At 37.6% G+C, this 25,464-nt stretch overlaps 1 protein-coding gene across 1 annotated transcript in view; it reads right to left on the reverse strand.

Annotated features, from left to right (window-relative positions):
- Nucleotides 1–24,986, reverse strand: part of Rspo2 (R-spondin 2) — a 71,554-nt gene extending 46,568 nt beyond the window's left edge. Inside the window, exons 1-3 of the mRNA XM_052160975.1 lie at nucleotides 24,803–24,986; nucleotides 10,790–10,933; nucleotides 8,816–9,004 (exon numbers count right to left, since the gene is read on the reverse strand). Coding sequence (XP_052016935.1) covers nucleotides 8,816–9,004; nucleotides 10,790–10,933; nucleotides 24,803–24,884 — 415 coding nt within the window. The 5' untranslated portion in view covers nucleotides 24,885–24,986. The remainder of the gene's footprint in view (nucleotides 1–8,815; nucleotides 9,005–10,789; nucleotides 10,934–24,802) is intronic.
- Between the last annotated feature and the right edge of the window lie 478 nt (nucleotides 24,987–25,464).

Below are 25,464 nucleotides of genomic sequence, written 5' to 3' on the forward strand. Positions count from 1 at the left end.
TTCACCCAGGAGGAGTAGAAAACAGAAAATCATCAAACTCAGGGCTGAAATCAATCAAGTGGAAACAAAGAGAACCATACAAAGAATCAACGAGTCCAGGAGCTGGTTCTTTGAGAAAATCAACAAGATAGATAAACCCTTAGCCAGACTGACCAAAGGGCACAGAGAAAGTATCCAAATTAACAAAATTAGAAATACAAAGGGAGATATTACAACAGAAACTGAGGAAATCCAAAAAATCATCAGATCCTACTACAAAAGCCTATACTCAACACAACTTGAGAATCTGGAGGAAATGGACAATTTCCTTGACAGATACCAAATACCAAAATTAAATCAGGACCAAATAGATCATCTAAACAGTCCCATAACCCCTAAAGATCCTATTATAAGAGGTAGTTGACGTTTATGATATGGTTCTTTTGCTATCGGGTAATATCCATTTTCTTCTTCACTGACTTGATTATCATTCTTGTTTAAATAATTCCCTTCTCTCCATCTATTCATTTCTTCAGAACATGGGAAAACTATACAGACAGAGCAATCATAAAATCATGGATTACATAGAACAGCAGATCTTACAAAGCATCATCGATGGAAAGGTGCTCTACAACATATTTAGTAAAGTGAGTTCAACTCAGGAAGCATTTACTCAAGCTCCATGTGGTTTACTAATAACTAATAATTTTGATACAGATTAAAATCATCCAAGAACAGCTTTGGAAAAGAGACAAAAACCACATAGGGCTTCTTAAAATATTAGTGTAAGGAAGTCTCTTGAAAGATCCTCCTTACCATCTAATAAGTATACCATATTTACTGACAAGTTTCATCCCTAGGACAATAGAGCTGTGTCATATGTAGATATTCCAGATGACAAACTTTTACCTGCCCTGCAAAACCATTATTTACTGAAAGAATATTCTGGAATGATCCAAGTCAAGTAAAAATGATAATTCACAGAATTCTAGCTCCACCTGCCCCATGACTCTGTGGAGTCACATCATGGTCATACACCCCCTACTTTCCATGAAGGGATATGTGAAGCTGCCTTCTGGGAACTCAGATGTGACATACACAGTGTCTTGAGCCCACTTCCCACCACAGGGTCCCACTGCTCTGGATGTGTGACTCCCGTTTGACAAATGTATTTTATCTGACAGTAACCTCCTCAGAGTCTCTCAAGAAGTATCAACTTCCTCAACTTTATTTTATAATGTAAATCCTTCTCCTCCAACATCAATTAAATGCACATACTTCAACGTCTTCAGATTTCTCTTTGTCCTCATATTTTTACATTTGGGGATTTTTGTTTTACCATGCAGTGATGTACCTTTTTACACTATCACTAAATATGATGGGAATTTGGCAAAAAAGATATAAGAACATTGTGTTAATTATTAAATGTCTCTCGACCAGACAATTTTATATATCTTATTCCTAGTCTCCAAAGTCCTTAAATAAAGTACTAGAACTAAGACAAATTATGTCTGTGTGTCACAGAGATGCTGATTTGTACAGCAAAAACTTTCCATAGTTACATGTTAAGAGTGAAAATGTTTGTCAAACCTGTTATATAAAATAATTGTATCATCTTAACTACTTCTTTATGATGACAATATGAGTCATACTACAATTTTAGTAAAAACTGCCATTCTTTCCAACAAAATGTTCTTTTGTTGCCTCTGGCTCTGGAGAAAAATCACAAGTACAGCTGGAGTTCAGCCCAGTAGCTGCAGAGTTGACCCAGGAAACCCAAGTGAGTGCACCAACTTGCTCCTATTCTTTATCAACACCATGGAAAGGTCACAGGTATCAGTGGTGGAAAAATGATTTCTAAGAAGTATTAGGGGATTTTTTAGGCAAGTCTATCTTGTCTTCCGGGGGTAAGGTGATGTCTCTTATAAAGGGGAACAGTACATATCCAGCACCATTTGTGTCCTATTAAAGTTGTTTTTATTTTTGGAGAGTCATAAAAAAAAAGATTTTACATCGTTCACATTAAGATCAAACTAGCTTGCTTCTGAGTAAAATTCATAAAAGAACGGCTCCCTGGAATTTTCCTCTTTACTTGTTACACATTGGACTTCAGGCCTTCGGTGGCACATGTAGTTGAGAAATTCTTTTTATAAGTGCCCATAAAAGAAGCTGGAACATGGTGCCCCAGACTATGATTAACTAGGTCTGGTAGAGGTTCCAGATGGGAAGCGCTGAGTATGGCCCAAAGGTGTAGCTTCTTCCCCTTGCTCACTCATTGACTGTCCTCTCTGAGCAAGCAAGAATGCTATCTGGACTGTCTCTCAACAAAGCTGAGAAAGCAAATTCTAATTTCACTTGTTTGAATTCGATAAGAGCCCTGGACTTTTATTTCTCAAGCCCATACCCATGCTCATGTAGAGTTTTGCCTGGTTTTACTATCATTAAACTTTGTGTTTTCCATCCATCCTACAGGAAGATGCTTTGATACTCCACAATTCCACAGAACTTACACGTAGCTATGCAAGTGTCAATAAACCTAAAAAGAACATGATTTCTTAAAAACAGCAACAACAGGTGCATCATCACTTAAAACAATGGAACAAACCAGTCATCCCAACATTTGGGAAGTTGAACTCCAATGACGCTGGGCTTTCTAAGACACTCGTTTCAAGCGTTGTATATACAACACACACACCACTACCACTGACACCACCACTGACAACAACAGCAATGAAAATTCTACTACCACCACCAGCAGGGTACCAATGCTTATCCTCTGCTCATATTCTAAGAACCAGAAAAAAGAAAAAATGTAAAGCAGGGCATGATAGAAAGGCTCAGAAAAGGGCACTCCTTAAGATATCATTCAGCCCCCTAAAACAGGAGTTTTAGACACTCTACAGCCAGAATATTTTTGTGAACACATAAATCAGTTTTGTATAATAATAATGATAATAATTAACATTTACAAAGTGACAGCTATGGGTAACCAGGTTTACAATCACTTCAAATACTATATATGTATACATATTACCTAGAAGCAGTATGATTTGTGATTTGCTTAATTCAAAATCACTACAAACACAAACCAATGATTGCTCAAAGAAATTCAACAAAGTATTTAGCCGAACACAGGGAAATGCTAAAAAAAAATCTGCTTAGATACTTGAGATGAAAAAATGCATCAACAACACCTTTGACAATGTGTAAGTCTCAGAAGGAAGGTGTTTTGGTCTAATCTTTTCTTCTGAAGGCTGGAATGTACAAAACTGACCACATGAATTGCAACTGAAATGTAAACAAAATGTAGAGAAATAAAGAACACATGTCTAAAGCATATTTTCTTGACCCTATTCTACTGAAAATGTGCTTATTTCCTGTTCTTGGTTTATCCATCACAATCTACAAGCATCTTTAGTTCTATAATCTAATGCTTACTCTACATGGGACTGTCAATTTCTACACACACACACACACACACACACACACACACACACACAAAATAGAGATTAGTGAGGTCTTATTACTATCCCCTTTAAAAAGTAATTTATAGAACTTAAGATTCTAAGTTGCTAAATAATAGTTCCATTTGCTTCCTACTGACATAAGAACTACTTCTGAAAATAAAGCTAGTAGGCAAGAATCAGGTAATGTCCATAAGCAGGATTAGTTATTTTCAAATTGAAATAGTATATACAGTAGCAGGCTTCATATTTACCTTGTTGGCATATTGCTAAGAAAATGAGTGTGGCTGAAAGAATTACACTATGACGAACTAACAGTGAGCGGAAGTGATCACAACACCAAATACAGAAAGGCACTGAGCATCTGCCAGAGAATTACCTAAGATGCCGATTACTGAAATGCCTAAGAGAGAAACAAGGAAGGCCATGATGGGTTTCAGATCTGTCATATGTGGAATTGATGCTAAATGTGGCACACACCCACACATGCCAAGCAGCCTCATCCAGAAAGCTGACCCTGAAGCACTAAAAATGAAAGCACTGTCTTAAAGCCACACACCCCGGGGAAGTGAGGAGCAGAAGCATTAAAATTACAGGAGGGCAGGGTTTTCATAGAGTGTGACTCAAAGCACAGCTAGTGGAACCATGCTTTGGCACATAAGAAAGATGACCTCTGAATTTCACCTCACTTGTTTTTCTCCATAGCAAGATGTCGGGAAGGAAAGGAGGTAACATGAAGTTATGTTTCAACGTGCAAGTAAAGACATCAAATGATATTTCTGAATGGAGGGGTAGAGAGAGCTGAAAGCCGGGTTCCTCGTGATGCAAGACAGTCATGGCTTTTCCTTTAACCTTCTCTATGGGAACAAGGAAAGGCTGCAAGAAACTGAGCCTCCCTATGCATCAAGACGTTGGTCAAACTCTTTATGCTGCCACGAGGAGCAACTGTCTAAGGGTCAGTCAGAGCCTCCCAGGCACTCACTGGGACATCCTCCTTCCCCAAAATATTGTGGGAGAAACAAAAAATATTAAGAGAGTCATTGAGACAACTACAACACATGTATCCCTGATCTTCACAGGACCACCTTCCCTCAGATCCCTGATCAAACACCAGTCTCACCGCTCCCTAAATATCAAACACACACGAGTCAGCACATCTCAAGGGAAGCCCTCCTTGTCCTGCTTTTGTTTTCTATACAACTCATGCCTACATAGGAAATTATACAGGCCCATCCATTTACTTCATTGCTACACAGTTAGGATTTCTAAGAAAAACTCAAGAATTCTTTAAGCAATAGAACAATAAACACAAATAAACAATAAACCATCAAATCTCTAACAAAACTTGCTGTCAGAGCCAGAGAGCTACTTTGCTCGAGGAGCTGAGGAGCTGAAGAACCTTAACTTGCTCTCTGGAACAAGCAAGGGTAGGAGGAGAGAATTAACTCTACAGAGATCCCCACCCACCCCTAAGGCCTCTGTCTTTGCCTCTGTCTTTGTCTTCCATCAGCACCCTTTAACATCTTGTGGTTGTTTCCCCATTTATCATTCAAATATATAACAGCCCGCTTATCTTTGTCTCTTAAAATGCTGCCTAATATACAACTTAGACTCGAAATTCCTCCCATTCCGAGTCTTGGGCTATCACTAAACTTTGCTGTTCCCACCAGGATGGAATCTAACACTGGGGAGGTGGGAAGGGGTGGCTGTAACTGCAGCAAGAACAGCTTTGACTCCAGGGGTCCACTCTTCTTCCCACTTGTTTCCCAAACACACTGTCAGTTCATTGTCTTGTCTTTTTCTCCTCCCATGGTTTCTTATGCGCCCCACCCCCACCCCTGTCTTTTCTTTGTTCCTCCCTCAAGCGCCTCCTCTTTGGTAGCTAAGCCAGCAGTTAACACCTACATTTAAAACAACTCTCCTTTAGTCTTTGAGGGTTGAACACACAGAAGTCATTTGTTTTGGAGCAGAAGAATGAGAACCACCGGTTGCAGAGGGCTCAGCACATGCTCAGGGCAACGACCACCAGAAACAAGGTCGTCTTCACAGTCACTCCGTGTTCTTCTCCTCGTCTTCTATAGAGAAACCAAAGACCTCACCTGCTCCTTTCAGCAATTAGTCCTGCAATTGCTGGAGTTTAGAAGAAGTCTAAGTCTTAGAGATCTCCCCAATCAGTATTTTCAGTTTATAAATAAAGAAATAAGAGCCAAGAAGGGTTAAGTGACTCGTCAGGGGGGTCACAAAAGTTATGAGTTGACAGGATGTAGACACCCAGACCAGAAACCAAACCTCTGAGGACTGATAGGAAAGTCCAAGAAATCTTGCATGTTTCATCCATAGTCGAAGAAAAGGCAACTGATCAAAACCAAAAAGTTCACAAATAAAGAGGGCACGTTAGCACAAATAAATCTTAAGTTTCTATATTGTTTTCTCCTTTTGCCCCTCACAAGACAGATCAGCCTGTGATGGGTAAGGAACTAGATCACTACAACGAGATGTTTTCTTGTTATTTTTCACTTTTCTCGTTGTTCATTTTCTCCTATTCAATAGCTTGCAGTGTAACATCTTAGACACGCAGCAGCGATTCCACGATGCTGACCTCTAACTCCGGCCTTTCCATAATCGAAAGCAGCTGATTTTAATGCGCCTGTGCTCCAGTGTGAAGGAGGCGCAGGCTGCGTTTGAGTGCAATCAGGTTAAGATTGGCTCCAACAGGAGAAAAATCCATACATATGTTGAAAAGATCTGAAAAATGCCTGTATTTCCAACCTGATTACGACTTACATTTTTGCATGGTTTGTCAAAGCAGATCACCGAAATCAAATCAAGATGGAAAGGAGGATAACGTGGTTTTCTTCTCCATTCTTCCTGTAATCAGCGTGACCAGCTGAAGAAAGGGACTTTTCCCCAACTCTCACCTGAGGCAAGGTGACACTCTCCACTGGAGGCTATGCCAATTCTTAGCAACCACTGTTCACGCTCCACCATTAATTTCTTAGTTCTTATATCCTACATTTATAATTAGAAGTCATTTTATTACAGAGCCCCTAATTTCTACTAATTTAGTTTATTTGCCTTTAAATCAAACAATAAAACAAGTTCCAGCATAACTTCGAAACCCTGTTATAAAGACATGAGTGTTTGCCATTTGACATTTAGACAAAAAAAAAAAAAAAAAAAAAATCATGTTAGTAACCGAAAATTAGATAGCTACAGAGATTAGAGCAGTGCTTAATGGGAAAAATATGGTTAAAACCTAAATAAAGTTTAAGCTAGAATCTATCTCTGATTCATTTGTCTGAAGAAAAGCTAGCAAATCAGGCTTTAGCAATTTTTCGTGGCCTAATTTATCAGTAGAGTCGATCATATTCCATTAAGATGGTAATGTTGGTGGCACAAATAATTCAAATGGAATAAACATTATGGTTAAAGACTTATCGTTCTCTAGAAAATTCTTAATCATGACTAAGGACAGACAAATAAAAGGCTGCAAAGGGTAGAGGGGTATCGGGGTTCTTATTACACATAAGCATGTTTGTTACCAGAATATTTTTAGTTTAATTTTTGCTATTAGCGTGAACCACAATTGCAGGACCATGTTGCTTGAAAAGGAGTGGGGGGAGGGGATAGTTATATAAACAATATACAACAAAGAAAGTCTTTCTTTTCAATACCTGAATACATCAGGTTTGCTTTTAGGCAAAAGGTTGCAGGTTAAATGCTCTCAGCTATCCAAGACATGGCTTATTAGTTTTGTAAGAAAATATTTTCTTATATTTTGACTGAAAAATACCCACTTTAAGCGAACAAAACCATCCTTGTTAGTGAAAAGCAGACCCAAAAAAACTTTGTTTCAAAGGCCCAGTAAGGAAAAGCAAGACTAATTCAAGAGGAAAAGCTGGCTCCTCCACAGGAGCTTCTGAATCTGGATCTAATCGTCCTCTGAGGCCGCTGGAGTCTCCAGTCTTCAGTCTCGGCTTTCTCCATGGGTCACAGACACTCTCTCTGAGGCAGCAGCTTCGGATACAAACCCGCTTGAAGCAGCTTTGTGGACTCTCTGGGCTTGAGTTAAAAGGTTGTGAAGTTACACACCAACAGTGGGTGACAGGGGAAGAGGGCAAACGCACGCCTGGGTCATTTTAAAGGTACTTTTCCAAAAACAACTTTCCTTTTTGCCTTTTATTTATTATTTTTTGGTTTGTTTTTTTTTTAATTTGTGCACTTAAAAAACAAACAAACAAACCTTGGTTGCCATTTGTGGCAATATGGCTTTGGCCAGTGATATGGTAAGTGTCAACAAGTGAGTGTCAACTGCTCTACGAAGCACACTAACATTGTGGAAATTCCATATAAATACACAATAATATGCTTGCTGTACTATTATGAAGAGCAAAGTTCATAGACCCAGAATCTATGTAGAAGTCAGGTATGTCAGTAGCTCCAGCCGTGGGGAAGGTGCACAGAGACAGAGGACCCCAGGGCCTTGCTGGCCAAACTTTCTAGCCAAATTAGTGAGTTCCAGGTCAGTCTGGAGCCATGTCTTATAAAGGTTGAAAACAAAAAAGGTTGTCATCTGGACTCCACACGTGCACACATGTACACATACACAAACATGTCACAAACATACATGACTTCACAACCCACACACACAGAAACTCTAGAATTGTATTTTGAGCTCCTGGTTCTGTGCTGACCAACAGCTTGCTGGGTACTCCTCTCCTAATTTCCAAATGAGCCTAATCTGGCTATTATAGAATAATGACTGCAAATCAGTATAATTATTACAAAGAGTTAAGCACATACCTACCAGTAGCTGTTTTCTACAAATTATTATCAAAACAAAGAGAAAGGGCTAACTGTGGTAACAGTAAGGCAGGGTTTTTTCATCCTGGTGTTTGGGTAAGTTTATTTTAAGTTGTCGTCTTCAACTAGTAACGATGCAGATAATTTTACAGATTCTATAAACCTTCCTAATCTAAACTCTACTCAGCTGAAGGTCGGCCCCTTCTTCTGAGCAACATCTGCAAAGGCCAAGTTTCACAAGAACCCTTTATTATGGCACATTGGAAAAACACCACACACACACACACACAGAGACACACACACACACACAATGTACACTTTTAGAAATCGCATTTTCGAAAGCATATTGATACTCCCTCAAGCTATTTAAAAACTATTATAACAGCAAATGAAATGGTCACTGTATATAAATCACAACTTAAGCATTTGTTTCTTTAAAAAAAAAAAAGTAGAATTTTAACTCATCTCCAACGTTAGCATCAGGTCTCCATCGTGGACCAGTGGGACTGATTGGGAGAAGGTGGGAGGAAGGAAGCTTTCAGCACACCAGCATGGCTGTTCAGACCCACCTCCTGGACAGTGCCTCACGGCCATCTTGCATCTCCTGGACTCCGCAATGGTTGGACATGGTATTGTGTCTTTCGCTGGCTTTTTAACAATCTGCCGCGTTCTGGTTTCCAGACCCCATTTAAATCCACAGGTGCGGTTGTTTCTGCTACACGTCCCCCATTCGCTCCAATGACCGACTTCGCAACCTTCTGAGGAAGATTTAAGAGATACAAACACAGACAGCAGTTGGGTATCCACTTTTCGTTAGACTTCATCACCTCCACCACAAATATCAAATAGCAGGTTATGCAACCTGCACAACCTACTCTCATCTTTCTGGAGCTACAGTTGTTTAAGTCACAGAGTGCTGACAGCTAAGACAAACAAATTCCTCATAAGTAATTAAAGGCCTCTTGCTTTCCATCTGTCTTGTTTTAAAAAAAAAAATGCTGCTGGTCAGGGCTAGATGCAAAACTGTATCATCTCTAGAAGATGATCTCTAAACAGACAAAACCTAAACCAGAACAGGCTCTTTGAATGCTATGACAGAAGACAGAAGCTGACAGGCTAATTTCCTGTTCCCTACTCCAAATCCATAACTGTGTTTGTTTTAAGTACTAGGAGGCAGGCGAGAAGCTCTGTGTGTGTGTGTGTGTGTGTGTGCGCGCGCGCGCGCATTTCTGATTCTGCGTATTCTATATATTCACTAACAAGTATGCTTTCCACTGAAAAGCTACTCCTGTGAGTGCATGAGGACCCCAGCCTGGAGTCTACAACTTAACATACAACATTTTCAAACTCAGTAGGCACCAGGGCCCTATTCGAAGCCGTTTAACATTGTTAGATAGGCCAGTGCACATGATTCTGTCATGGAACATTATGTATGTTTCCATTCACAATCTGTAACCAGTGTGACTCTTATCAAAAGCTAAAACAACACCCAGAAGATATGTTTTAGTGGCTCTCTCATTTTTAATTGAGTGATAATCTGTAAGTACTAACACACGCATAAATACAATTATAACATGTTTCTTTCCAAATCACACCCTTCAGTAAATTTTCCTCCACAAGAGTTTGCAAAATGTTTCAGCAATATTTCTACAGGGAAAATTGTCAACTTCCATTTTAAAATCCCCCTTTTAAGAAATGGGAAGTATAGTTGATGAATGCTGCATATCAAAACAAATATATAAATCATCTAGTAAAATTTGAGGGAGATGGACATGAAATTATATTTTAGAATAAATCAATGTATTTGTCAAATTTACCTGTTTATCAGTGGCACGTGTACAGTATTTTATAAACATTAATCAAAGCAGTGGCCTCTATGCAAATAAAAGCCGACTTTGTACTTGGTACAAAAGCCTTTGCTAAAGCAAGACTTTATATGAATTCATATGAAACTTCTAAGATGTGATTATTTTTTCACACTATGTATATTAAAGTGTGCATTCTATAGATCTAAAACTCAGTTAACAGCAAATCCATTTTAATAAATTTTGTAAAATGTAGTCAGTCATTAAGAAAATAGATTTTGGCACAAAAGTATTCTTTCAACTTATTTTTTTCTTTTACACAAATGGCTTAGCAAGAAGGACCATGGTTCATTTACTTGCATGGCTAAGGCAATAACAACATGGCTGGCATGATACTACTGGGATGTTTTATTATTCTACTAAATAAAATGTTCTTCTCTAACAGTACTAAGAACTTAAGATAATAAGAAATGGATATATTACAGATGATAAACTTTACCAGCCCTTAAGTAGCCTAACTTGGCAAATTCATAACTAGCAAATTTTAAAACAAAGCTATCCATCATCATGCTGCCTAAAATATTCAGAATCAACAAACAAAAACCCTTTCAGCGCTAATGAACAACAGAACCCATTGACTTTTAGGTTGATTATATCCAACATGAGTATTCGCAGAGAGAGGCATGAAAATCTGCAATGAAATTTTGAATTTTGAAAGTTGAATTAAGAACTACTCACCAACACATTCCATGGTCTCATCTAATGGTGCAAAACCATCTGGACATTCATCAAGGCAGCGGCCTCTATGCAAATAAAAGCCTACTTTGCACTTGGTACAAAAGTCTTTGCTAAAGCAAGAATCACAGTTTTCTATTCTGCATCCTACAAACAATGTTAAAGAGAAAAAAATAGTTAAAGAATGTTATATACTTTTCAACTCACAGTTACACAAATGCATTGGGTACCTTAAGCAAAATACTAATGTTCAGATAAATAAATGCTTTTATTTATTTATGTCATAGCATTCTAATTCATCCCTAACAGCCATATTAATAAGCTATCAGGGTGCCAGCAAAGAGCTTGAGACAGCTGGAAACTCCAGAAATGTTTGTTAGTTCAAATGGGATTAAAGCAGGTGATTATAAAGAATATCCTCTGACTACAAATTACATCATTTTTAAGACATCATCTGCTCTGCCTTTCAAAGTCTCACAGTAGGAAACAGAATGGGAACTCTTGTCAGTATCTTCTGTTTTCAAATAGGAATGAAAGATTTCAATTTTCAAAGTATATTTAAATGCTTGGTATGTTACCTAAAGCACAAGCCAATGCTGTCTTCCTTTTTGTTCAGATAATGATGCGACATAGGCAAGGAAAAGATACATTTTGACAAATGGCATTAGGTTATTTTTGTGGAACCCTCACTGTGCAAAGGCCTTTATATACACTTCCTCTTACTCTTTCCCACTGAGTGGAACCTACAATTCTTAAATTAGGATCCTGGGCACTAAGAGACAGTAAATCACACAGAGAGTCATGGCTGCTTTGTTTCTGACTATACTTTCCCTAAACCCAGTCTCCTTTCTTGAATGACTACTAGTAACAGCTTGTGAAACAGAGACTACAGACCCAGCAGAACATGTTTGGAACACTAGGTTTGTCTCACGAGCTTTCTGGACTACTGCTTGCCTCTCCAGACCTTGGACATCCCCTCAGAGAGACCATCAGACCTTTCAAGATTATGGTAAAGATTTGCAAAAATGTATATTCCCCACCAACAAATAATACGAACATAGAAGTAAAGGAAAATTAGAACCATGTATTTTCAACCAAAGGACAGAATGCACCAACAAGGTGTTTAAAGAAAGCAATTAGTAGATTTGAATTCTAGATGAGATTGTCTGAATACTGAGCACAACATAGGTGTCAGGCACAGGTAGCATTGTGTATGCTTTCTGGAGAGAACAGGAGAGGGGTGGAAGGCTGGTTAACTGAAAGGCCAGGATTTCAACAGTCTGTAGTCAGTTGTTACTTGTAACAGATTTAACTGGTGGGGATCATCAGTATCCAAAGAATATGCAAATTCTTTTCCAAGAATGCTACCCCAGTACTATATTCATTGCATCAAAATTCTGCAAAGACTTAAATCAGACATTTCCTACATACCAAGAGATAATCAGAGTAGAAAATTTAACTGAAATAAATCACAATGTCCTTAAATTTTCAACCATGAAGAAAATAATTTCAGAAATTAGTAAGTAAGTAAGGCTAAAGTGCTGAATAAAATAGATTACATAGTGGTAATTGCGAAGCCAAAAAGACAAAATGCCTTTCCATTTTGATTCTATACATATCTGTACATTAAATGGTTACAAAGTACCTAACTAAACAAATGTGGAACCAGAACACCAAGTCTCTATGGGTCCACCATTAAATTGTGGCATTGCCTCTTTGCTGGGGGAAGAAAATAGTGAGTGTAGAAGTATAGCTTGTTACCCTATAAAAGATTTATTTGTAGCCTGAAATGCTGTAACTTTAATAAACAGAGGCCTACGGATGGTCAGAGCTCTCTCAGTCATGGTCAAATTACATGACCAGTATGTCCACAAATTGTTAGGTTTCTTGCTACAGTTTTTGAAAAGGCAAGAAGCCTTTACTGTTACAGAATTATTATCTAAGACATGATAAGCATTTCAAAATACAAAGTAGAACAGGGTGATGGGGCATATATAATTTTAAATATATACATTGTTTTAAAAGCAAGGGTTCCACATTTCATTCATCAGCCATTATCTATAAGGACTGATTTTGCTTTTAAATATGGTCTGCACCATTACACTTTTTGGCCAAAACATTATAGCAACAAGCATTGGCAATTACTTTTACAAGGTCTTTTACTGGTCTTTATTGCTACAGAAAGCTCCCCTTTCCAGTCCTTGCTTCTGATACCACTTCACAATGCAGAATTTCTCAAATGCCTGTCATTCTCAGTATGGTCCCTTGGGACTATTTCAGGCATAACTCCTGCTGTAGAAAGCTTAATTATGCACTCTCAGAATTTGATACATCTGATATATTGATAGTAGAATACCATAACCATTAAAAAGCACACTGGGAATTACAACCAAATGACTAAGAATAAGTGGGAATGGCCTATTGTGAACTGGAATAAAAAGGCAAGCTACAAGTTATATGTAACATGAGACAACAAAGATGTATGTACAAGGGTGTGCATGAATATGTGTATTCAAAGTACACAGGGAAGTTAATATGAGGGAAGGGCAGTAGAACTGTGAAGTCTCAAAAAGTGTTATATGTCCCTAAATTAAATGAAGCCTTTATAAGTGGAACTTACATATATAATGAAAATAACGAAAACAATTATTTAAATATACAGTCTAAAAAACTATCTGGATCTACAAAAAAGCTTCTATATTAACACTATGAAATAGCCCTTTTGCTATCAATAACAAAAAAAAAAAAACAAATCACATTTTAGATCACATGTCTTAGCCATTTTGAGATTTGGGAACACAAAGCTAGAGCTTTAATTTTACCAAACCTGCTTTAACCTTCAAACTCTATGCTCGTTTCTTCTTTCCTTGCCAGGTCCTGTCTTCTAATGTTCTATGAGCAACATTTACCCTTCTGCTATACAAAAGAACACCCTAAAATACTGTCTATGCAATAAAGTGTTCTTTAAATGCTATGACTGATATTGAATGCACATATCTATTTTGGCTTGCCCTCCAGAATTCTCTGGATTCACAGTTTACATCACACACTTAACATGTAGCTCTAAACCAACAGCCTTTTAAACTAGCAGTGTGCAATCCACTTTCCCCAGAAATTCCACCCTGATGTCCTTCACCACGTAAAAATATTTTTCAGCAGCCCCAGGTCTCCCCTCCCAACCTGGCCATGTCTCCAAGACATAATGCTTCTGAGTGGGAGAATAATCCCTTTGGGGGCCTCACAGACCTACATTCAGCCAAGAACCATTTCCCCCAAACCAAATAAATTTGTTACCCTCCTTTAAAAACTAAGTTTCATTAATTCTTTCTTTCCACACAAAAGTCATTCTAAATAAATTTTAAAACATTACTAAAACCTTTTAGGAACATACAGAAATTTTCTTTCTCCCCTAAAGGCATGCCAGGCTCACCATATCAGAAGGGTCAATGTTTCTTGTAGGTGTTTCAGGAAACCGCTTTGTAACATGTAAATGTAATGGGTTAAACACCATTTAAAGGCCAATGGGAAATACAGTAGTTGGTTTAACCTTTAAAAAATTTATACTATGTAATAGGTATATCAAAATTTACTAAGCATAGGCTTTTGCTGTAAAAGTATGTGTTTTAAGTCCTTGTTCAGAAATGTAAGAATCTCTGTTAGCCAACTTACATGTTTCTTCAGTACAGCGCTTCCTCAAAAATGCAATCCACTGGGTGAGGACTGCCAATATTGGTTTAAGTAAAATTACTGTCCAAGTGAAACTATGGCCAAATGGAGGCTGGCAGGGTTGTCACTTGGCCACAAGTGCTTATCCTAGCCAAGAAAGTGAAAAGCACACTGGGCACCCCCTCGCCTGTGCTCCCAACACCACACCATACAGTCTCTAAAGTAACATTTTCAAATTATACAGTAGTCTAGTTCATACCAAGCATTCCCCAAGAACTTAGTACGTGCCAAAGATGCTGCCAGACCCTAAAACCATGGTTCCGTGACACTCATTCCCCTATGCCAGGGATGCCAATGCCTAAGTGATGAGCCACAGCCACGTGGCACTAACACAGTATCAAACAATAGCAGAATACCTAGTAGAAAGGTGCATGTTGGCTACTATACAGACAGAGATCAAGGGTCCATTGCTCGTCAGCCTTTGAGCTTTTAGATGTTTCAATTTAGGAATTCTCCATATTAAGCACAGTGCTGGATATAGAGTGGAATTTTAGCTCTTGCCAAGTAAACAATCATGAATGCCATGTAAAAGCTTAATTTTTTAACTATCTGAATACTAAGTAGGAGATTGCTAGCATGCACTTTGTACAGAACTCTGATACGAAAGAAAAACCTAAACAAACCATCCTCACTAGCTATAGAGGCGTTAATAATACAGGAATAACTAGAAAAAAATACCTGAAAACAATTGAAATTGAGAGGGTGATATCACGGTAACACAGGTAATATATACTGTGGATGTTGGGCTGGTCTCGCCAAGTATATCATTTTTCTTTAAGGCACTTGATATTTATTTCATAAAAAGTCAACATGTGAATTACTGATAATCCACAAAACTTTTTTTTCTTTTATTGGATATTTTCTTTATTTACATTTCAAATGTTAGTGCCCTTTTCCGGTCTCCCTTCCAGAAACTCCTTATCCTAGAAACGTACAGCCTTGAAAACATGGAGTTGTGGAAGCAACAGAGGAAACGCAAGTGACCTGGGAGCAGCCTGTAAAGAGTGGTCTTACTGGGAACAGGTCAGCTGGGGATGCTGTGTTCAGAAGCTGTGGTTCAAGAGCACAAGTTATCCACATTTTACATGTCTTTCAAATACTTAACAATTAAAGTTATTAAGATAAAAATTGGGTTTAAGGTAAGGAACTTGAAGTGGCATAGTGTCTAGTATCCACAGATATATCCTTACCATTTGAGGATTGTACATATTCACTTAAATTTTCGCTGCATTAATGATCAACTATGTATTACTAAAAGTTATTTTTCTACATAAAGTATTTGGAACTTTTGGCTTTCCTTCCATCCATTGTCTTCTTCCAGTTAGCAAGTTCATTTGTTTCTTCCCTTCTTCTCCTCTCCCTCTCCCTCTGACATACAGTCTTCCTGTGAAGCCCAGTTTTCTCTTGAGCTCATCACAGTCAGTCTGTCTCAGCCTTGTCAGTACTGGAGTGACAAAAATGTTCTCCTAGTAAGAGAACATTTAGGGTCATTAAGGCAAAGAGAATCTTAATCTTACTAAGTTGTCCACAGTCCCGTAAGAGTCCTAAAGGATTTATCCTCAGGTCTTGCTTACCACAGTACAGCTGGAATAGCCAGTTTTCTCATCAGAGTCATAGCTGTGGCTCTGATCCAGGTGCCCTATTCTGTACTCGAGAGAACTGGATCACATTCATATTAATTGTGCTCACTAGTAAAGGGTGTTTTGACTTGAATTGATTCTATTGAGTTTTCCCAGACTTCAGCAGGGATGTCTATTAACTTAGTAGTGCTGTTTCTCTACATTGTCCTGCAAGTAGTTGAGCTCAAAACATGAAAGCTTGAGTACTGCCTCTTATTTTCTTTAGTCTGAAATGCACTAAAACCCCTGAGAAGCTAAACTCAATAGCAAATAAATAAATAAATAAATAAATAAATAAATAAATAAATAAATAAATAAAGTGAATTTTTGGTTGCAGTTTTTATCAATGCACATTGTGATGAAATTAATGTACTAACAGATTAGAAATAAGTATTTTTAGTAACTTAAATTTTTTACTAAGGGATATTTATAATCTATTGCCAGTTTGGAGAAGGATTGTTACACAGTGGCATTTGAAATTATTAGAAATGTCTAAAAATATGCAATTTTAAGACTCTTCAGTTTATGTTGCTGTCAATTGTTCCTAAGTGAAAAATTCCTGAAAGTCTAATTTTCCTGTTTTTAAAATAAGTCATCCCTTTAACTTCTATTCCCTTTTACCCTATAATGAGCAAAGAAATCTCTAGGGATTCCCGGGGACTGGGTGCTCTTTGGCTGACACAGCTGTGGCTTGGGGACTAGATGCCTTCAGAAAGGAACGCCTCTCTCCTCTGAAATGAGGTACTGGTGTGAAGTACTCAATGAGTAGTGATCAAGTACAGTCATCCCAGTGTGCAGCAGGAAAGACAAGGGCATTGAATATAAGGATAATCTCGAAAAGAGAAAAGGTAGCAGAGGGAGAGCAGGTAATGAGGGCGGATGGCTACTGTTCTTGGTCAGCATCAAGAATTAAGAGGGTCCTGATGATCTTCCTCTAAAGTTGTCTTACCAGAAGGTTAGCTTTCTGAAACTACATGCGCACCTAGTCACAAACACCCCCCCCCCACACACACACACACACATACACATAAACACCTTGGCAGAAAGTCATCCACTTAGAGTATTAGCTACCAGTACTCAAAGCAACTTAGAGATAAGTTGATAATAAATCTCTCTATCCCTACATTCTTCACTAGAGAGAAGGGGGACACCTAACTTAATTCTCTTATACTGTAAAGTCCTGACTTAGGTAAACTTTAATGTCAAAGTATAATCAGGTCAGGTAAATGAACTCATCCCAGAAACAGGTTCCTTTTGAGATAGGTATACAATTCTACCTTGTATCTGCCATAGTGCGTCTCTTTGACCCAGTCTCTTACTATGCCGCACAGGTTGATCTAACAGTCATCATCCTGACTCTACCTCTTGGTGTACAGTGAAAGGCATGCCCTCCCATGCCAGGCATACTTTGATTCCTAGAAATACATATGATGCCAGGTTTTTTTTTTTCACAGACTCATTTTTAAGTCTTTAAACTTTATTTTGTGTATGTAAGCACCAAATTCAAATTTGTGAATTACATTGGTAATATCGTCTCTACACTATTTTAAATCTGGTATCTTTTTCACTCACAAAATTAAAGAAACATTCAATCCGATATAAAACTAAGTAGTCAGATAAAGATATTGGCTTCTTCCCCCACATCTCGTGTTGCATATTTGAAATTGCATTGCAAACAGATGGAATGAAAGAACTTATCCTTTAGGAATGCAATGCCAGGCTCTAAAGGGATTCGTGTTTCCATTTAAGGAAGATGGGAGAAAGACAACAACCTCAAAGTCAAATTGACAAGAAGAGAATTTGAATTATAAGACAAATTAATATTTCATATCAGATTTTCAATTCTTGCCAGCAGCCAATCCGTCATCTTGGTCACTCCTTGTGCTTTTCCTAGTTTGGTAACTTGTCACCCCCTCATCTTAAGGTGAAACCAGAACAGTGTAATAAACTTCAGACCTGAGTTCCCACTGGAAAATGTCCCACTGGAATATTGGAAAGGGCAATTTTCTCTGCCCAGCTGAAAGGAAAATCCAAGTGTCTGCTAGTGCACATCTCACCCTCCCCTTGACCTCTGCCCAATGAAAACAAAAAGAATCTCTCAATTCTTTCACACTACACACAGGCTGACGTCAGGAGCATATAACTTGAGAGTAAATGTTAGAATATTGACCATAGGTCTCTGTTGAAACTATTCAACTCTAGTGGAACATGCAAGCAGCCACACTCACACATTACAAAACATAGCTGTTTTCCAATAAAACTTTATGAACACTTATGTTCCACAAGTACCTTGAAAACTAAAACATGGGACCAGACATAGTGATGTACACCTTTAATCCTAGCATTTGGGAGGTGGAGGCAGACAGATCTCTGAGTTTGAGGCCAGCCTGGTCAACAAAGTGAATTCTAAGACAGCCAGGGCTACCCAGAGAAATTCTCTCTGGAAAAAAAAACAAAACAAAACAAAACAAAACAAAAATGTGTCCAGCAAATGCTTTATTTTTCAAAGAAGCATAAGGTACAAGGTGGTATAAGCCTTTTAAAAGGAATGTTGCTGGGCCAGAGAGAATGCCCCAAGTTCAGTTGCCAACATTAGCATTGCAAGTATAAGCATACAGGTAAAGACACTTGAAGGAAATGGCTAATAAAAAGCTGTGATGATGGCATACCTATTGGCAAATATCTATAATGCCAGCAATCAGAAGGCTGAGGCAAGAGAACTACACAACTTGAGACCAGTTAGGGCTATGTGGAGAAATGCTGTCTCCAAACAAATGAACAAATTACAACAAACCCTGACACAGCCTGTTAAATTACTGATGCCTTACCCATCATGCTCCCATCACAATGACAAAGCTAATGTTGTTCAACCAAACCTAGTAGGAGGAATACCTTAATCTTTCAAGGCTAAACATTTTTTTCATATGACTTAATTACTTTAACCAATGATTGTTAATAACTCAAAACAGAAGAACAAGTTCCAGTTTCATTTGTAAGCTGGGATAAAATATTCAAACAATAGTTGTAGTGGGTTTGGCCTAACGTTCCTTGTATTCTTATGTTAATTTTGGTCCCTAAAATTGTTTACACATCTTCATGTAAGACACTGAGGGATCCTGCCTCCGGTTGGTTCTGATTGGTAAATGCCAGCAGCCAATGGCTGGGCAGTGCAGACAAAGGCAAAAGGCCTTGAGATTTTCCCATGTTTGGGAGCAAGGAAAGAGGAGGAGGAAGGAGATCAACCATGCTGGGAGGAGGAGGAGGAGGAGGAGGAGGAGGAGGAGGAGGAGGAGGAGAGGAAAGATGGTGTGCTTGAGAATTGTGGAGGGCAGGGAGGCATAACCAGCATGTGAAGGAGCTGGGAGTGTGCGAGCCAGTCAGGCAGCAGCGCTCTATGTCCAGGACAGCCAAGCTAGAATATAGAATTTTGTAAGTAATAGCTCAGGTTTATTGGTGGGAGGTGGATCAACCACACAGAGTTTAGAAAGTAGCCTGGCTATTATTCATTTAAGGTATATCAAAATATAAAGGCCGTGTGTATCTATCATTCAGGAATGTAAAGCATTGAGGTGGGTAGTCAACCCACCACAGGGATTTATATATAAAATATACTGCTACAAAAAGTAACTAAGATGAGAGCAAGCTTTATTTGGCTTACAATTCAAGGATACTGTCCATCCTGTGGGGAAGTTAAGGCAAGATTCAAGCAGAAAAATCACATGGCATCGGGAGTCAAGAATAGAGAGAAATAAATACACCAATGCTGTCTGCTAAGCTGTTTCTTCTCTCATATAGATTTGTTCTGCCTGATATAGGGAATGGTTATACTTTCTATGGGCTAGGTAGTTCCAGATTAATAAGCAATTAGGACAGTCCTCCACAGACATGCCCATGGGTGATATAAATAATTCCTCAATTGAGACTACCTTCCCAGGTAATTCTAGGTTGTGACAAGTTGGCATATAAAAGTAATAGCAAGCCAATAGTCAACATCAAACTAAATGGAGAGAAACTTAAAGAAATTCCACTAAATCCAAGGACAAAACTAGGCTCCTCACTCTCTTCCTATTTACTCAATATAGTACTTGGAATTCTAGCTAGACCAATAAGAAAACTAAAGGAGATCAAGAGGATCAAATAGGAAAGGAAGAATTCAAAATATCACTATTTGTGGATGATATGATAGTATACATAAGTGATCCTAAAATTACTACTAGAGAACTTCTACAGCTGATAAACACCTTCAGCAAAGTGGCTGGATACAAAATTATTTCAAAGAAATCTTAACCCTCCCTTTGTACAAATAATAAACTCCCAAGAAAGTACGTTGTGGAAAAAACACCCTTTAAAATAACCACAAATACTATAAAACATCTTGCTGTAACTCTGACCAAGAAAGTGAAAGACCTATAAGACAATAACTTCAACTCGCTAAAGAAATTACAGAAGATATCAGAAGATGGAAAGATCTCCCATGCTCATGGAACATGGTGAAAATGGTCATCTTACCAAAAGCAATCTATAGATTCAATGCAATTCCCATCAAAATTCCAATACAATTCTTTACAGACCTTGACAGGGAAATCCTCAAACTTCATATGGAAAAAATAAAAACTCAGGTTAGCAAAAACAATACTGAACAACAAAAGAACATCTGGATGTATCACTATCCTTGACCTCAATCTATACCACAAATTAACAGTAATAAAACTGCATAGTATTGATATAGGAACAGACAGATTAAGGGAATCAAAGTCCCAGAAATAAACCCACACACTTATGGGCACTTGATTTTTTTGACAAAGAAGGCAAAACCATTCAATGGGGGGAAAAAGCAACCTCAACAAATGGTGCTAGTCTAGCTGGATGTCTACATGTAGAAAAATTCAAACAGATCCATATCTATCACCCTGCACAAAACTCAAGTTTAAGTGGGTCAAAGACCTCAACATAAAACCGGATACACTAAATCTCAGAGAAGAGGAAGTGGAGAATGCCCTTGAACTCCTAGGTACAGGAGACAACTTCGCAAGCAGAATACCAACGGCTCAGGCTCTAATATCAACAATTGAAATTGAAATCAACAAATGAAACTGAAAAGCTTCTGTAAGGCAAAGAACACTGTCAATAGAACAAAATGACAGCCTACAGATTGGGAAAGGATCTTCACCAACCTTACATCTGACCTAGTGTTATTACCCAAGATTTATGAAAAACTCAAGAAGTTAGATATCGACAACCCAAATAATCCAATTTAAAAAGGAGGTACAGACCTAAATAGAATCCTCAACAGAGGAACCTCGAATGGCAGAGAAGCACTTAAATGTTTGAAGTCCTTAGTCATCAGGCAAATGCATTCCAAAACAACTCTGAGACTCCATCTTATACCAGTCAGAATGGCTAAGATCGAAATCTCAAGTGATAGCACCCTCTGAGAGGCAAAGGGGAAGGGAAATGTGATGAAGAATTGTGGGAGAGGGGACTAGGAGTCAGACAATGTAGATAAATAAAATTATTAATTAAAAAAAACTATACAGTGAGCTCCAGGCTAGCCTGGGCTACCTGGAAACCCTATCTAAAGCAATCCTGCCATAATATAGTCTCAATCAACCTACCCAGAATAACTTCTCATTAAATAGTAAACCTGTACCTAAACACTCACATTTTATTTATGACAGATAATAATGTCCTCATATTTTCATTTTGTAATACTCAATACAGAAAATACCTATAATATACTAGTTCCTTCATTGCAACACTCAACCCCTAAATTTTGGAAAGGGTATGTTAACCAGTTTAGGTAACTTTTCCAGCTAATATAAATATACATTCTTCTTGCACTGTATTTTAGACAATTGAGAAAAACGTGTAAAATAGAGATGTTGGCACAGACCAGAAGCCAAACACAACAAGCAGTGTTTCTGTGACATACAATAACCTTGATTATCTTTGGGTTTAACTACATGAGAAGTTTTAAACATCAATGCAGATGTGTGCTTATAAACTAGGATGGCAGTTAGGAAGAGGGACTGGAGAATAAGAAGCCTGTTAACAAGCTTCTTGAATCCCATGGTTGCATGCATCATTTCTCTTTGTGATATATCTGTGTGTTCACTACTCATCACCTTTATTTTGAATTTGATATTTCATTTTAATTTCTTCAAAAATTTTAAGACAATTTTGCAGGTAGAAGAAAGAAGGGAGTTTACATGTTCTGGAAAATATACTAAATGCCAGCCTTCATACCAAAAATAAATATATAGGTTCATTTGAAAAAAATATTAAAACCCAAATACTACTCTATGCTTTCTTTTCATTAACACCTAGGTAGGGACAAGGAAAAAATGTCTCCTGTTGGTTGAGATATGAACTCACACTTGTGTATACATTATATATACTCCCAGAAGCCCTGGGTAATATATACCTAAAGATTTTAAATTATGTACTATAATTAAAAGTACATGTTAAAGATGAATCAGACAAATATGCAAGATTATGTTTGTAAATGGAAAAAATAAGCATTTATAAATGAATACCCCTCAAAGTACTTGTAATTCTTAAAGTCTGAAAGTGAGTTTCTAATGTCTGATTAGTTAAATGTTGTATATCAGATGCAGAAACATATATACAGTGATGTGGAATAGCACAGACAGAGCCATAACTCATTAAGCTAAAATATGTCACAAATATGACATACATGTATGGAGAAAGAACAAAACCATGCAGAGAAACACATTCTTGAGGACTGAAGCCAAGATGTTAACTTTGAGTATCTTTGGGAAATGTTTTGCTTTTGGTCCTTGCATTTGCATTTTATTAAGATTCCTTTCTAGGCTTTCTAAATAGGGGAATATGCAACAATTTAAAAATGGAACTTCCATGTAAATGAATTTGCTTATAAGCGAGAAAGAGAAAATATGACAGAAACATGACCTAAAGAATCAGGGACAACAGAAATTTACATTATCTGTGAGTATGCTCACAGCATACTCCAATAGACTATACCAGTGCCTAATTTCATGAGCATCTATGAATTTTACTGTCATCACAGTGTACATCCCAGGGAGCCAACTTCCGTCAACTTGTAGAGCAACGTGCTCCTTTGGAAGATCACCACTTTATGCCTGCATCCTTATTATGTCACAAAACAGCATTATGGAAAGGCAAGTTTCATTTGCATTACATACTACTGTTGCTTAGAGTTTATTTACCTATGGTCAAGTAATAATCTCAGTGAAAAGTAGCTATAATCTACAATTCTCTATAACCAGTATTATAATTTAAATTATTGCCATCTTCTAGATATAAAACTTAATACAGGCAAAGACTGAAAACAAGACAATAATATGGAACAACTAGAATAACCTGATGTCATGAACAACAAATTATTTCTCTACTCTCAGTCTGTTTTGTAGAGTTTTGCTAATAAACATTTCCCACTTGAACCACATAAGTAATGGTTTCTAGTTCAGTAGTCTCCAGCATTGATTACGTTCACTTAAAATAAGTAAAACCATAGCAAGTCCCTTCTCAGCTGTAATTTTTTTCCAAAACCCAATAAACAATCATTACTCTCCATTTCTTAGGAAAAGGGTCAACTGCACCTGTCAATTCTTGTCTTCAGTTCTGAAGGCAAGTGCTGATACAGCAGGATCTCCTGCAGGGATAACTGCTCATACCAACTTGTGCAAGAATATCCTGAATTATGGCTCATACCCTCAAACAATTACTAAGAGCATTATTTTCACTAATATCCCAGTTGGGTAGGTTACTGTACCACCAGACTGTTGCTAATACACACAATTCATAGCACAATAGCACTAGAATTTAGAGTAAATGCTATAAGCTACCCACTTCTACCTTTATGACTTTGCACACTGAAAAGTGTGCAGGTAAAAAATGCACAGGATAATAAAACACTCATATTTCATTAGAGGTGATCTGAGCCAATAAGAACAGAAAATTGATTTGGGGTGGATTACTGTCCTATGAATGGTCAAATCCTAAGTCTTAAAGATGTAAGATATCCTTAGAAATTCAACCAAACTATTGATACTCATAAGTTATGACTCTCAAATGATGCAAACAATTTCATGAAATAAAGGTAAATCCAAACTTCATCTAAGCCTACTAGTTCTATCTTGACAACTGGTACAAACTATCCTGTTACTTGACAGGAATGCTTTGTCAAAACAAAACAAAAGGAAAACAAAAACCCCAAAACTTAAACACTTTAATTACACCTTTACCAGTAATGGTGTTTCTAATAAATTCAAATATATATTCATTAGTAAATCAAACAAAAGCAGAAAAGGAAATGAAAAAGAACTGCAAAACTAAGATTAAATCAAAGAAGATTTTCCATGCATATTAAAATCATTTAGAGGGGTTGGTTGGCTTGCAAGCCGTAATTTCTCCTTATAAAGTTCTATGGAGCAAATGTTTTAGATTATCATAATGAGGATCTAAATAACTGAAAGAATGTGTCTAACTTATGATATACCTATACAAAATACAAAATATTAAAGTTCTCTTATCTCACTATATTCATCTTTGAAAGCTTTAGAGTATATCCACAGATAGTTACATATATGCTTTTCCAAAAAAATCTTAGCAAATTATGTAAATTGCATATCCAATAAAACAGGATGGACAAAAGTCAAATACGTACTTGCACATCTGTTCATATCTGGGGCTCGGTGTCCATAGTACCCTGATGGGCAGGAATGCAGGCATTCTCCAAACTGGCGCATCCCTTCTCTTCGAAGGAAAAAGAACAACTTCTGTTGACATCGGCTGCACCCATTGTCCTTTGAACAAGACAAACAACCCTTGCAAATGGGATTTGATACATAACTAGCTGTAATAAAGAAACAGAAAATGAAAATATGTGAATATGAGTATGATTAGACATTTAGTCTATATACCATCATACAAAGAAAGACAGTTCATATTATAGACCCATGAAGAGAACCTGCTACTGCCCAGTTTCTAAACCAATATAATTTCTGTTTTCTAAATACTCATCTTTATTCCCACAGATACTTGTAGCTCTCACTGCTTATCAAAGAAGCTTCTTTTTGCAACAGCTCGAGACTATCACAGAGATATTCCCTGGGAAAAATATGGAGACTATGGGACTGTGGAGTGAGAAACTCAAGCTGATAAATGTGCAAAGTAACCCTATAGTTAAGGCTCAGGGAAGATCGTAAAAGAGGGGGAAGAAATATTCTGAAAGGCAGAGACCAAGGACGCCTGCTGCTGGATCATGTCCGCTAGATATACCAGAGAAAATGCACTGATGAACCTTCAACAATACTGTTGCCTTAGTAA

This window comes from Apodemus sylvaticus, chromosome 17 (assembly GCF_947179515.1).
Source record: "Apodemus sylvaticus chromosome 17, mApoSyl1.1, whole genome shotgun sequence".
Classification (NCBI taxonomy): domain Eukaryota; kingdom Metazoa; phylum Chordata; class Mammalia; order Rodentia; family Muridae; genus Apodemus; species Apodemus sylvaticus.